Source organism: Indicator indicator, chromosome 16, assembly GCF_027791375.1.
Source record: "Indicator indicator isolate 239-I01 chromosome 16, UM_Iind_1.1, whole genome shotgun sequence".
Lineage (NCBI taxonomy): Eukaryota > Metazoa > Chordata > Aves > Piciformes > Indicatoridae > Indicator > Indicator indicator.
Window position 1 is genome coordinate 13,256,021 of NC_072025.1, and position 15,780 is coordinate 13,271,800.

General features: G+C 44.1%; 1 protein-coding gene across 1 annotated transcript in view; it reads right to left on the reverse strand.

The window, feature by feature from the left end:
• Window positions 1-10,836, reverse strand: part of IQGAP1 (IQ motif containing GTPase activating protein 1) — a 60,749-nt gene extending 49,913 nt beyond the window's left edge. Inside the window, exons 1-2 of the mRNA XM_054388215.1 lie at window positions 10,785-10,836; window positions 8,862-8,961 (exon numbers count right to left, since the gene is read on the reverse strand). Coding sequence (XP_054244190.1) covers window positions 8,862-8,961; window positions 10,785-10,836 — 152 coding nt within the window. The remainder of the gene's footprint in view (window positions 1-8,861; window positions 8,962-10,784) is intronic.
• Window positions 10,837-15,780: the final 4,944 nt, after the last annotated feature.

Here is a 15,780-nt window from a genome sequence, read left to right on the forward strand (position 1 = left end):
ATTCCTCTGAGAACAAAACCTCAAGAAGGAAAAATTTTTCCCTTTCCCTAATTCCCCAGCAGGCTTGCTCACCCTCTGGGTTGCTATCTGCATAATTACCATCAGCTTTCCCCCATCTTGCCTACCATCCTGCACTGACACTCAGAATTTCAAACATTACCATCTTTTGCCTGACAACTCATCCTACAGAAAAAAAAAGCTCACAAAAGCAGATTGAGGGACACCAGCATATTCCAGACAGCAGGTGTCCCAGCTAGAGGAAGGCATCAACAATACTTATTTAGAATTCCACTCTTCAAAGAACACATTCAAATCCAGAGCAGGGAGGGGGGAAGGTGGAAAGGCAAGCTGGCTTCCACAGTTGAGTCACAATCGACATCCTGGGAAACAAGATCAAGAGACACAGCGTCCAAAATCAGCCCCTTGAAGCCTCTCAAAGCAGGGAAATTTGAAATCACACCTGTAAACACACAGGGCTTTGCTCAAATCAGTATGACATATTAAGTCAGGTACTTTTACAACTATTAAAATTACAACAGAATTACCATAAAACAATCACAATTTTGATTTGAAATATTTTATTGAGCAAGATTGGTTTCCTAAAGCACAGTTTGACTGTCCACTGTTTTATAGATCTCTCCTCCATCCAGTTCTGGTGTCCCCATCATAAGAAGGACACAGAGCTGTTGGACTGAGTCCAGAGGATGGCCACAAAGATGATCCAAGGGCTGGAGCACCTCTGCTCTGAACATAAGCTGAGGGAGCTGGGGTTGTTCAGCCTAGAGAAGAGAAGACTCCAGGAGGATCTTATAGCTGCCTTCCAATACCTGAAGGGATTCTACAGGAAGGCTGGAGAGGGAGTTTTTGTAGGAATGTCTAGCAACAGAACATGGGGAAATGGTTTTAAGCTGAGGGAGAATAGGTTTAGACTGGACGTTAAGAACAAGTTCTTCAGCACAAGGGTGGTGGGACTCTGGAATAGGTTGCCCAGGGAGATTGTGGATGCCTCCTCCCTGGCAACCTGCTCAAGGCTAGGCTGGATAAGGCCTTGAGCGGCCCAGTCTAGTTGTGAGGCATCGCTGCCCATGGCAGGGAGGTTGGACTCAGATGATCTCTGTGGACCCTTCCAATCTAAGCCACTCTATGATTCTGTGATTCTCCAGGTCTCTATCAAAGGTAGCATTCTTAATTTCAAACTTCAATTCAAATAGCTTTGAGAAATCTAACAAGCTGAAATAGAAATGTAAAGCTTTGTCACCTGCCCCAGAAAAGCAAAAGCCACTGCGTTCAACTTCAATTTAAAGCCAGTGTCTATTGAGCCTGCAAGGTGGCAAACAAGTAGGCAATGCAGATATACCCTTCTACCAACCACATAGCAAAATATGCCAGACTTTAGAGAAGGGGGAAGCTGATTTGACATGAAAACTGAAAACAAAACAGGTTTCATTCAATCTCGTACTCACAAGCACCAGGAAGTGATGTGGTACCCAAGAAGTCTGTCCAGCAATCAGGCAACCAAGGAGAAGGCTATTCAAGCTGTTCACCCAGCAGTGGCTACTCACCTAGCACAAACATTAGGACATCCAGGATCTGTTGTCCTGACATGGAGGGGAATGGACACTAGTTGTCAAGTTCTCCTAACATCTCCTGGGCTCTTCCACAATTGGAAACCACATGCAGATTTTACAAGTTACAGATAGGCCTTCTCATACCCTTTTGACAACTACTTCTGTCCTGTGCCACTTTCATGACTCATCAGGATTTGTTTGCTGTGCTTTGCCTGCAAAGAATATCCTCATGAAACAACACAAACGTGCTGGGGTCTTGAGAACTAGCTGCTAATCCAGGCATTTTTAAACACAGGTCATTCCAACAGACTTTCCTGGTTCACATGGTGCCTCCATTTCTAGATGCTTCCATTCACAGACAAATATTTAGCCATTCCATTGCAATTCCCTACAGGAGTGCCAAGGAAAACATGCATGACTGTAGCAGCATCACAGCAGAAAACAAGTGGCTAGAGCAGAAGGCTAGCACTTTTTTCCCTTTCCAACAGTGTCTCCATGAGCCACCTAAAAGAATGTATGAAGCTATGGTTTAAAGGCTTTTGTGCACTGCAGAGTATTGCCAACACCACAGATATGGCATTTTTGGGACAAATACTACTATTCTTTTTATTGAAATGAGAGATCTCATACTTCAGCAGATCACTGCCTCTACATGTGAATCTCAAACATTTTTAGTTTAGTTAGCATCACAGACATGGAACACTGGAGCATTGCATCCAGTTCTGGTGTCCCCAGCATAACACAGACATTGAACTGGTGGAGCAGGCCCAGAGGAGGGACACAAAGATGATAAGAGGGCTAGAGTACCTCTCCTATGGGGAGAGAGTTGGAAGTTGTTCAGCCTGGATAAGAGAAGGCTCTGGGGAGGCTTTAGAGCAGCTTTCCAGTATCTGAAAGAGGCTACAGGAGAGCCAGGAAGGTATTTTTCACAAGGGCCTGTAGTGATAGAATGAGAAGGAATGGATTTAAGTTGTAAGTGGGGAGATTTAGACTGGAGATTAGAAAGAAATTCTTCAGAGCAAGGGTGGTGAGACACTGGAACAGGTTGGCCAGGGAAGCTGCGGATGCCCCCTCCCTGGCACTGTTCAAGGCCAGGTTGGATGGGGCCTTGAGCAACCTGGGCTAGTGGGAGGTGTCCCTGCCCATGGCAGGGGGGTGGAACTAGCTGATCTATAAGGTCTTTCCAAGCCAAACCATTCTATGAATCTCTGAACGCATTCCCACAGAGGATCAGAAGAGAAAAACTTGCAGACAGCCTCAGCTCTTCATCCAACTCACCTGAACAAGGGCATTAAGACAGCTGTGCAAAACACCTGAACAAAAACTTCTCTGAAATAACTCCTTCCACCAATTCCAAATAAATCAAGAAACCACCCAAGAAGGTTAAAGATCTCTCAGAGAGGTAACAAAGTAAAATAAATGTATCACCTCAGAGGTGCCCTCTTCTAGAGGAGTAGATGGAAATTTCAATGTGTTTCAGTAAAGTCTGTACAGGAAAAGACATGACCTCTCAAATGAAGAGCTAGAAAAACGAGTGCTGCCCACAGCTAAAATGTCTCAGAACATTCTCATTATTCACAGAGACATTTTTAGTTCAAAGATACCAAAAAGAAGATGATTAGTGAATTACATAGGCCAGATTTTTCCTAATGACTGATGCACCCTCCATGGCAACATGCAGCTGAACCAGACAATTCAGTCTTGAAAAGCCTTCAGATGAGTACCAAGCGTGTAAGCACAAGGAATTTAATCATCACGTACGCAAAAACACTTTTCAAGGGAACCTGAGCCATTGTGTTGCCAAAGCTAACTGCCTTGAAGGCTTGCCATTAGAAACTAGGCTTAAACACCTAGAAGATACAGCATCATACTTATCATACCTAAAAATGATGTTGATTTCTTGCAAGTAGGAGTTATAAGCAGCACTTGAGAGTACCTGACAGACAAGAATTGCTATGTGGCAACCACTCACTTCGGTTATTTTGAGCTACTCTTTTCCTGCATTACGTAGAATATTCCTTCAGAAACCACTGTCCAAAAAGCAAACCCTTGGTCTCCAAAGTGAATTCTGTGAAAACAGCTATTTCTCTCCTCCTCACTTGCCTTTCATTATTGTTTCCAGTGAGTCATATAAAAAGTATTCAGAGTGAGGCAAAGATGGTGGTACTCCTCTACTGTCTCCCCCCCCAACACCTCTCTCCACCCACTTCTCAGAAAAATATAGTTCTCATGTGCATTCCAAGACACTTCCAGTCCAGACAGCCTCTCCCTGCCAGCTGCATGAGGTCATCAACAAACCAGTACAGGAATTGCAGAGTATCTCCTCAAGTCCAAACAGGAGCTACTAAGAAACCTCAGATGAAGTGGTGAGACCTAAACAGCAGCTACTTCAACTTACAACCATTGATAATAAAATATGATCTACAAATATTCATGGATTACAATCTAACATGGGACTTGCAAAATACCTAACAGAAGCAGAAAGGGAAAAAAAAAAAAAAAAGGCAAGCAGTACATGACCCAATTTAAAAGTGGGAACAAAATAGAAATACAAGAAAATAAAGAAAAAGTCTTGATTAGCTTGAAATAAAAGGTGGAATTCTGTTTATGCCACATGAGAGTAAGTTCTGGTATGTCAATCAGTGACCTTCTGACCCACTCACCTGATCTAGAGGGGCCACTTTTTATAGGAATTATATGAGTTATTTTTAGACAAATGAAAGTTCCTGTAATTGCATGGCTTGAATTATAGATGAAGCTACCAAGACTCCTCAGATTTTCTTTACAAATCAGTTTATTTCTCTCTTGACTCTGCAACTGTAAAAATTCCTTCATACTTCAATATTACAAGTGGTTAAAAAAGGAAGAAAAAAGGTCTAATTCTACAGCTAGATAATAAAAACAAAGTGTCTCCAAAAAAGTCATACATTCAAAATGAAACACAGGCAAACCAGTCAGACATCACTCAGAAGTCTGACTTTCTCCCATCTAAGTCTTCTAGCATGCAATACTAACCAGCAGCTATTAATCAGGAGAACATTATGATGTGATGGTTAAATATAGAATCATAGAAACATTTAGGTAGGAAAAGCCCTCTCAAGAGCATTGAGACCAACCATCAACCTGACACAAGCATGGCCATTAAACCATGTCCCAAAGTGCCATGTCCACATGTTTCTTGAACACCTCCAAAGATGGTGACTCTACCACCTCTCTGGGCAGCCTGTTCCAATGCGTAATTACTCTTGCAGCAAAGAAATTTTTCCTAATACCCAACCTAAACCTCCCCTGGCACAATTTCAGGCTATTTCCTCTCATTCTATCACCTGAGGGACAACAAACTAACCCCTATCTCACTCCAACCTCCTTTCAGGGAGTTAGAGAGAACAATCAGGTCTTCCCTCAGCCTCCTCTTCTCCACACTGAACAATCCCAAGTCCCTCAGCTTCTCCTCACCACACCTGTTCTCCAGACCCCTCATCAACTTTGTTGCCCTTCTCTGGACACACTCCTTGATGTCCTTCTTGGAGAGAGAGTGAGTCCCAAAACTGAACCTAGGATTTGAGGTGTGGCCTCACCAGTGCCACATACAGGGACACAATCACCTCCCTGCTCCTGCTGACCACACCATTGCTGATCCAGGCCAAGATGCTGGTGGCCTTCTTGGCCACCTGAGCAACCTGCTAGCTCATCTTCAGGTGGCTGTCAACCAGCACCCCCAGGTCTTTCACTGCCATGCAGTTTCCTGCCACTCTGCCCTCAGCCTAGAGCCTTCAGGAGGTTGTTGTGGCTCAAGGGCAGGTCCCAGCACTCGGCTTTGTTAAACCTCATACAACTGACCTCAGCCCATCAATCCAGCCTGGCCAGATTTCTTTGCAGAGCCTCCCTACCCTCAAGCAGATCAACATTCCCACCCAATTTAGTGTCATCTACAAACTTACTTAGGGTGCACTCAATTCCCTCATCCAGATCATTGATAAATATATTAATGAGAACTGGCCCCAGCACTGAGCCCTGGAGAACACCACTTGTGATCAGCCACCAAGTGGAGTTAACTCCACTCACCAGCACTCTCTGGGCCCAGCCATCATCCAGTTCTTGCATATAGATGCAGGCTGACCTCCATAAGCCAATGGCATCCTGGGGTGCATCAAGAAGAGTGTGGCCTCAAAGGAGTATTTACAAAAAGACTGCTCAGTGAGGAAAAAAAAAGTAATCTTGGGAGTAGACCGTGAACTGAAGCCTTTCTGCTCTTACTTGTGTATCTTAATTATTAAGCTAAGGAATCTGTTGCCCTCCTGGTCATTTAATCTTTAACTCTTAGACAAAGTGGTAAGGCTTCAACTATAAGAGTCAGGAATTCCCATTCACATATGTATGAACAGCCTGCAGGCCTCTAAGCAAACATGGGCTGAGGGCTGGAAAAGAGGTATCTGAAGCTCTCCAAGCAGTCCTTCCACTTAACAAGTGCTCTGACTGACAAGGTGGATACCAGGAAGACTGTAACACCACTACTTGCATTTTGAGTGAAACAGCTGTTGCTTCACTCTTCACAAAACATGTTAGCAGACACTGAACATCATCTGAAACATCCAAACCCTCACCCTGAGACAGAACAGTGCAAATGTCTTGTTTCTGGCAAGGTGCAGCAAAATCAAATGCCCAGTAGCTCAGCCTCATAAATACCAAGGCAACACTCAAAGATGGATATAAGTGGCCAAGAAAGATGATTTATCTGAAGAGTAAGTTACCATGACTAAGCAAGAGGTTAATGAAAATATTAAAGCTGTTGCTGTGTTTGGTGTTTTTGCCCAAATTTTTTTTGCCCATGGGACGGAAGACTTAACAAGCACCTAGGGCAGAATTCACTTGGAGGCCAATGACAGAAAGAGTCCACAAGTGATGCACCAGGGGCTCCTTCAAACACAGCCAATGGTTATAGTGCTCTGTCACCCAGAATTTGCTTCTAAAGATTTTAGGATTCAAAGGGAAGGAATTATTCTGATTTATAATCAGATCTTTCTTACTGCTTCAAACCTCATCCAAATCTGTACAGACAGAAAATTATCGTCTACTAGTAACTAGGCAGCCATAGTAGTGACAACTGTTACAAAGACAATAGCATAAGCAGAGTGCTCTCTGCCCCTTTCAAAATACACTATATACACTTGGCAAGGCAACATAAATGATTAAAATCCTGGAATGAAGTCCTTCATTATACTCTGCCAGCAGTGACCTCGTTCAAACTCAGCATTTCCTACCCAGTAAAATCATTACAGCAGAACATACCTCTCTTGCTGGGGAAGACTTACATAGAGTTATCTGAAATTCATCACCCAGCGAGTGGAAAATAAAGCTTTCTAGCTTTTAATCCATGTAGTCATTTGGAATACAAAGGAAAACCAAAGTATTCAGTGAGCCATGGCAAAACATGCATTTATGAGTGCTCCATACCTTTCTACTACTCTAGAAATCACTTTCTGTAGTGTACACACTGGCTAGATCGCATAGATCCTTGTGGGAACAAGGAAATTCTAAGCTCACAATCCATTTCCTAACTAGTTACAAAACGCACACAATCCACTTCCTGACTAATTACAAAATGCAAACTGAAACACTAGTCTTACTTCCCAAAGTGTTGGGGCAGGGGGAGTCACAAATACAAACATTACCTCACCTCTTTTTGTAACAGAATCAGAACGCACTGGGTTGGAAGGGACCTCTAGAGGTCATCTAGTCCAATATCCCACTGCAGTAAGCAGGGACATCTTCAGCTAGATCAGGTTGTTCAGAGTCCCATCAAGCCTCACCTTGAATGTCTCCGGGGATGGGACATCCACCACCTCCCTGGGCAGTCTGTTGCAGTGTCTCACCACCTTCATAGTAAAAAGCTTCCTCCTAACGTCCAATCTAAATCTGCCCTTCTCTAGTTCAAAATCTTTGCCCCTTGTCCTAGTGCTACAAGTCCTTGCAAAAAGTCCCTTCCCAGCTTTCTTGTAGACCCCTCCAGGTAGTGCAAGGCCACTATAAGATCTCCCCAGAGCCTTCTCCTCCTTAAGCTGAACAACCCCAACTCTCAGCCTGTCTTCATAGGAGAGGTGCTCCAGCCCTCTGACCATTTCTCCTTTAACCTTGTTCTTGAAAACCTATCTTCGGTCTCAATCTCAGATTCAAGAAACATTTCACATTTCAAGTCAATTTACACACTCATGGAAAGACCCAACTGTCATGAAGGGAAGCGGTATACAAACTGGTCTGCCTCATTCCTATTCTCTCCATGTACAGCAAAAAGGATTGAATATTTGCAAAAATACTTTTAAAATACCAACAGTAAGACTTAGTGCATTCGTTTTTAATATTGGCTCTTTTTCCTTGAATAGCAGGAATATAGCACCCACTGTGTCTGATCATATTTTCATTAATTCTCTGAATGAAGACAGACAGACAGAATGCTTACATGCTTATTAAACTTGAAGATAACACAAAAGCTATGCACATGCTGAAGGACAGGAGTAAGATTAAAATTGTTTCAATATATTAAATATCAAGAAAAAAAAATTTGGCAGGACCAAGTTAAAGGGAACACACTCAGGAAGACATGATAGCCTTTATAAACACAGGACAAAGAACAACTTTCAGTAGCACACCTTCAAGGAAAAAAGGTGGCAACTCAGCAAAATTCTACTATGTTATAAAAATGTAGATACTTGCACATCTATCAGGCTACACAAAATAATCCTTGTGCTCTTAAAGATGCCTGTCAACACCTCTGTTGGAAAACTTTCCTCTGTTTTCACAGTGCACTTCCAGAAAGACATGGAGTGAGCAGAGAGAAATCAGAACAATCCAGAGAAAAGTACTACAGATATGTTAACCAGGACCCACAGTGAAATACACAAACACTGAATTTTCAGTTAAGAGGAAAAGAATAACCCATTCTTCATGTCCATTGGTTAAGTGGCAGGATAAAATTACACACAAAGACATATACAAGTCAGAAAACAGGGGGAATCCAGTTCAGTGCTGGGAATACTGGAGCACTAGAGCTACAGAGTCCTTCTCACAAAAGGTCTTTAAGAACATGTTAGGTAAGCACACCAGGGGTCAGCTAGTTTGGGGTTATGTTTCTTTGGTTTTATGTTGATCTGTTTTTCAGTTTGTTTGGGTTTTTTAAGTAATTCTATACAATCACTAAGAAACACATGCAAGAGGTAAGATGCACCCAAATTATTTTCCTTGCCAAATATCACAACTTCTTTTAAAGCACCCAGTTTCCAAACCACTTATTTTTACCTCTTTGCTTCCTCCAGGTGACAAAGGTATTCATAGGCTACGTTCTGGCGTCGTCTTTCATCCATTTCCTCTGCTGTTAATCTCTCATTATCCAAGACAGCTGCAAATAGTGAAAACACATTCTCAGGTACTTTAAGATCGAACAGATGCACCAAAAATCAGATCCAACCTTTTCCACAGAAACTCCTCATGGGTTTGGTTGGTTGGTTTGTTTGTTTGTTTGTTTTTCAGAAAAATGAAGGACCAAATACACCTGTTCTTTACAAGCAACAACAACAACAGATTCTTTATCCTTCCTTCCTTATCACATAAACTTGCCATCTTCCCTCTGGTTTTTCAATCTGATTGTGATCCAGTTTCTGCCATCTCCCAAATTCTCAGAAACATTCCTTAATTTTCCTGTTTTCTTCTAGCTTTGCCTTGCTCTTCCTCAACAGCACACCAGTGACCACATGTTCCTCCATCTATCCTTCAACTGAAATAGTCAAGGACAACATACATTCACGTCTTATAATCCCTTCTGCACCTTTATAGTCCATTTCTAAAAAAACTTGGAAATGCTACACTATGCACAATTCTTGTCTGGAAAGGAATCATTCAGATCCCCAACCTGCATGTCATCATCAGATCAAACTGAGGATTTAGGTATATTAGGGTGTATGCCTAAATATTCCAGAGTCTGTGTTTAAAGCCTTGGTGATAAAGCCTGTTCTTTCCACTCTTGCAGCTAAATAGCTCATCCATGCTCTCATGTTAAAAAAAAGATCCACGACTCTTTAGGGTTTATGGACCAACCTGACAAAAAAGAAATCTCTCATTGCATTATTAATCAAAGGTTATCTTACACCTACAGTGTCTTCAACAAATACATGGAATTGATGAGGTATCAACTACAGCACTTGGGATCAATAACGATCTTACTTCAAACTGTAAAAGGTCTCTCAGGAAATGGTCTGGAGTACTACAAAAGCATCTTTCTGATTACACCAACCCCACCCAAAGTTGCAAGAGTTGCAAACTGTCCCAAACCACAGGGTGACGCCTACCAGCAAGGAAAAATTCCCTCCACTCCTGACTCCCCAGCTCAATCCTGCGTTACTTCAAGACGAGTGTCGAGCTCCCCCAGCACTCCACCTGCTGCCACCTCTGCCGCCCCGTCCGTGCGCCCCGCGGCCTCGGGCAGCATCGCACGGACTGACTGTCTGTCGCTCGACCCCATCCGCAGCACCGCCTTCTTCCTCGCCTTTGCTCATTTTTGACGAGGTATCGTAGCGAAAGCGAGCACGTATCTCGAACACCTTGAACTAATGCCTCGCTCTCCACAGCAAGAGTCTGATGAGGAGGCGGACGTGTCCGATCGGAACGTGCGCTTTCCCCGGTAAGTCAGGTGTCACCGAAATACGCGGGAAGGTAGAAGGCCAGAACCGCCACCGCGGCGGCCCGGGACCCCGCGCTCGTCTCCTGCCGGGACGCTCCCGCTGCCGGGCGCCCCCGCCTCGCGCTCCCCCGTGCCCGCGGCGGACATCTTGGGCGAGGCACGGAGCCCGCCCACGGGAGGCGACGGCGGGAGACGCGGAGGACACCCCTGCGCTGCCTATCCACCGCCTTCTCCCACCACTCTAACACCTGGAGAGGGACGTCAAGCATGGGCGGGCTCCCGCGCCCCACGGTGCCCAGCCTGACAGAGGCACGGCGGGCCGCGCCACGGGGCCCGCGCAGAGATCCGGCGGAACCCACAGCTCCCGCGGGTCAGTACCAGGGCCAAGGGCCCGCGGCTTGCCCCACACCGGCGGCGCTCCAGCCTCCACTCGCAGCACCAGCTCCTGGAAGGGACGGGCAGCGCCGGCCGGGCAGGGCGTCGCCGGGCTGGGCGTTGCTTGACGGCCGCGCGGATCCCTGGAGCCCGGGCTCCCCGGTACTCACAGCCATAGTGGGGCCGGGACATGGCCAGTCCGTCCATCTCCTCCGCCGCCATGGCGCTGCGCTGGGCCAGGGCCGGCCGGGAGCTGGGCGCGGCTGTTCCTCTTCCTGCCGCACCGGGTGTGGCGGGGGAGGAGCCGCCGTTCCACGCTCGTCCCCTCTCCCGCTGCGGCCGCACCCTGGCCGCCTCCGCTACCTTCGTCCGCTGCTGAAGCGGGGCGACGACTTGGCCTGCCTCGCCAGCGCGCTGGCTCCGGCTGGTCTCAGCGCCCGACCTTGCGCAGCCCTGTCAAGTGCCTAGCTCTGCACTTTGACGGACACAGGCAGGTCCCAGTGTCCTGCCCCAGGCCATGCCTTGTGCCTCCCCGGGCTCCCTGTCACAGGACCCTCGCCCTTCCTCTGTCGCACCTGTAGCCCTGAGCTTCCTATCAACTCCATACAGAACAACCAGGTAAGCTCGTCAGGCCTGTTACGTGGGACACAGCCCAGGTCAACATAGCCACCACCCTACACCAACCCTCTTACTCCTGCCAGCCTCTCTGTACAGCCCAGCCATGCCAGCTCCCGATCAGATCGGTAAAGACACTTCAGCTCAGCCGTGCATATATTTTTTTAAAGGGAGCACATGAAAAGAAGACGAAGTGAAAGCTGGTGGTGTTCATTACAAGGGCTGCATGTCACAGATCATCAGTTACATAAATAACTACGTAGATGAATGCCAGACACACATTACAAAACAAAAGGGTTCAGAACAGTTATAAGTCTAATTATTAACATTTATTTGCATTAGTTCACATGTGGTCATGTTACAGAATGAGAAGAAAATTAAAATAATGTTTACATATAGATTGTAGAGTGCAGAACTACTTGTATTCTCCCTAGAAATCCTACATTGTTTTGCACAGCCCTACAATACTCCCTCACAAAAATCTCATAAACTCTTTCCTGTAAGACCCAATCTGATAGGAAAAATAAAACATTGTTATCACACATCATCAAAGAATCTGGCTGAACCTCTTCAAGGTTATATTTCAGTGGTTCCTCTAATAGCTCTCCTCACTTATGGTTCCTGGTCTTTGTTCCCGTCTCTGCTAGATGTTGTTTGTTAGGGTTTGTCTATGTCTTTAATTCATTGCCTTTCCTGTTTCTTTTCTTCTCTTGTGCTCCAAAATTCAGTCCTTTATTTAAACTATTGTTATCTGGGGTTTTGCAGGTATTTATTAGCTAATTCCTTTATGAGAAGGATTATTTCTATGTGTGGTGAGTATTTAGACTCTGAAACTATGGTTCTATAGTCACTGAAAGATAACTTAGCCACAGGCTATCACTGAAACATAGGAAATCTCTAACCTCTTTAAATCCTCCTCCAAATTAGGACAGTATATACAGTTACCATACCTGTCTTTCCAGAGTATTACAGTCTTGCAATTCAAAATATTGGAAAATAGCATATTCAAAAAACCTTCCAGAGAATAGTTATTCACATGTATCCATATTTCTGGCAAAATAAAGTCTGAAGATGGAGTAGGAACTGCTTTAGGTCCCATTTAGCATTAAGAATTTCAAGCTTTGTCTAATTCTCTATATAGCATGCATGAAACTCAGACAGCTGGAGTAACACACATCTATTGCCACTCTACATCTTAGTGTCCTTCATTTTGATGATCCATCTCATCCTTGTTAATATTTTTTTCCTGAATAGTGTATTTTATACTTCAGTCATGTGCCTTTCCCTTTAGAATGCCTTTCCTTTTACCCCAGATAAGTTCAACTCTTATCTTCTATGTCTGTAATATTATCTTCTATATCTGTAATAAAAAAAAAGTTAAATTCTTATTAATTTTCACTGTCTTCTCTGTTTACCAGGTTTAGCTCCATGTTCTGTGCCTAAATGGTCAGAATATTCTCTAGGAATCCAGAAGGGGCTGTCTCAGTTGAATAAGTATATATATTTTACATATATATATACTGCACATGTGTGGGTGTATATGCATCTAAAAAAGACTCCTACTCCTCATGTATTTGATGACTCTTTTGCATATGGTTGCATGTTAGGCTCTGGATTGCCAACAGGAAAGGTTGACTTTTGGGTCCCAACATCAGACCAAAAGCATAATGGTCAGTAGTATCCTGTGCATCACAGTGGCCAGTGGTATCCTGAGATGCATCAGCAAGAGTGTGGCCAGTAAGTTGAGGAAGGTTCTCCTCCCCCTTTGCTCTGGTAAGACCTCATCTGGAGTACTGTGTCCAGTTCTGGGCTCCCCAGTTCAAGAAGGGCAGGGAACTGCTTGAGAGTGTCCAGCAAACAGCTAGAAGATGATTAAGGGCTAGACCACCTGTCTTACAAAGGCTGAGAGACTTGGGGCTTTTTAGCCTAGAGAAGGGAAGGCTGAGGGACGATCTTATCAGTGGTTACAAATACTTAAATGGCAGGTGTCAGGAGGATGGGGCCAGGCTTTTTTCAGTGCTGCCCAGTGACAGGACAACACAAACTTGAACATAGGAAGTTCTGTCTAAACATGAGGAGGAACTTCACATTGAGGGTGGTGGAGCACTGTTAAAAAGCTGCCCAGAGAGACGGTGGAGTCTCTATCTATGGAGTCATTCAAAGCCTGCCTGGATGCTGTGCTGTGAACCTGCTCTAGGTGAATATACTTTGTTGGGGGGTTGGACTAGATGATCTCCAGAGGTCCCTTCCAACCCCTATCATTCTGTGGTCAAATGAGACAAGCTACTGACCTGGTGTTAAACGACAGAGACACACAGACATACACACAAGCATTCTCCTGCCTCAATGCTAATTCAGTTCACAACCCTGATCCCACAGCCCTGATCCACCCATGTTTGCAGAAAGGAACTTTGCATGAAGCTCTGGAAAAACTGCAAGGGAAGCAGATGCACGCTTAAGGCAAGATAATGTAGATTGCCCCATCCCACGTGCTTCCACTATACCAGACAAGCCAGGTAGGAAAAAAGGAAGTCTGGCTTTCAGAACACATCTTTCCAATTCCATGTCATTCCAGACTAGGCTTTTGCATCCTGATCTTGCCTCAAATAACCCAGCAGCTGCCTGGGATACAGCCCTGCATGCACCCCACGTGCAGGACTCCCTATGGAATAGTGAGAGCATGTGACACAAAAGCATGGAGCCTAAATCTTGCCCAGTTCTGCTGATAGTCATGACATGATGCTAGGCCACAACAACAGGCTGCTGGAATAGCAGAGTTCTTATTCTTTGGAGGCAAGTTAGCAAGCTGCCTGCTCAGTGCCTAAGATAAACCCCTTCCCTTCTTGTGACAGTGCAACACAACCAAGCTCTGTACTGGCAAAAAGGCTTAACTGGGAAACTGCACCAGGTACGGTTTCTCTTGAAAGACCTGTAAGATCCAATGAAGCCCCACAGCCACCTGGAAAAGCAGAACAAAACAAAAACATCAGGCAAGTCAAGATTCATTTTGCCTGTGGTACACCCTCCCTGTCTTTTTGTCCACTTTATAATGCTGTTTGTTTCCTCTGTATTTGTTTGCATGTGGGCTACCTAAAAAGGCGCTTGAAGAACCAAGTAATTTAAGCCCTGAAGAGACCACAATACATATCAGGAAACAAGTGAGTGGGGATAGGACAGATTTACAGATCATAAAGCAAAGACACAAGATGTCTAGTCTGACAAATTCTGCAACAATGGCCACATACCAAACGCTGCATCAAACCCATAACTTTCACCATCAAAGGAGGACTCCAACAGTGAAAAAGCCACCATATCTCTTATTTAAATTCCCTTCATGCTTAATTATAATCTTATCCCAGTATGATTCACTTCCAGCAACTCACAGCTTCCATACAATCCAGCTCCTCCTACAACCTCCCCCTTTGATAAGGGAAAGTTCTTTTTGCTTTAAGAAGTTTTATACTGTTTACTCCTGCCCTGTTCTCAAAGAAGGATTTCCCACTTTTTATGAAGGAATGCTTCTGTAACATAGTTTCTGGCCTCAGAAGATGACTGTGTTTAGATTCAAGATCTCTCTAATAGACAAAATGTGTAGTATGTACTTATGCTAATAAAAGTATTTAATAGTACTATACAAAGATACCACTAATGTACATATTTACCACTAATGTACATATTTAGCCTTTACAGAACATTTCTGTCAGTTATCGAGCCATCACCACCTATTTAACTACCTATAAGCTATCTATAACATGCTTAGCTTCATAATCTACTGAAAAGAGGATTTAAATTCAGCATTAATCAAAGCCTACCTGTTAGCATAGAACTTTTAGTCAGCAGCATGGGATTGAACCAAAGCCTTTCACAAACAAGGGAAGTACTGCCACTGACCTCAGCACTGCAAGATGGAAGCCAACAGTGCTGAACTTCAAATGGCCTCCTATAAGCAGGACTGGGATGTAGCTTTCCTAGCCCAATGATGAACAACAGATCCCTGGCCGCACTCCTCAGTCTTTATTCAGACAACAAAGTTTTGTCAGTATAAAGAGGACAGCTTTATCATACTAATAAATGGCACAATTATATTATTGAAGCTCCCAAGTCACAAATAAAGATAACTATAGAAAGCAAATGAATGTATCAAAGACCATATGTAAGGAAAAAATTCTTTGTAAAATGAGGCAATGTACTAGGAATGTATTCATCCCTGTAAGAAGGCCACACAAGTTCTTCCTATGTTTCAGACCTCATTATGACAAGCTGATCATGAACTAAACACACATTTAAAATGGAGAGCTAACAGACATGTTATAACATACTTAATTTCTTCTCAAAGAGTAAAAACGCACAGGAAGAAAAGCACTGCCCAAAATATGCAAAAGGACATTGAAAGGAGATTGCTTCAAACAAGTTTATTAGAGAACTCCATAATTTTGGAAGAGGGCAGTTTTGATACAGACTGTGTGGGTCAAGAGAGAAAGTGAGGGAAAACAATATAAGCAGAGAAAGGTAAAATTGGCATTGATAAAGCATTGACAAATAATATGAAAA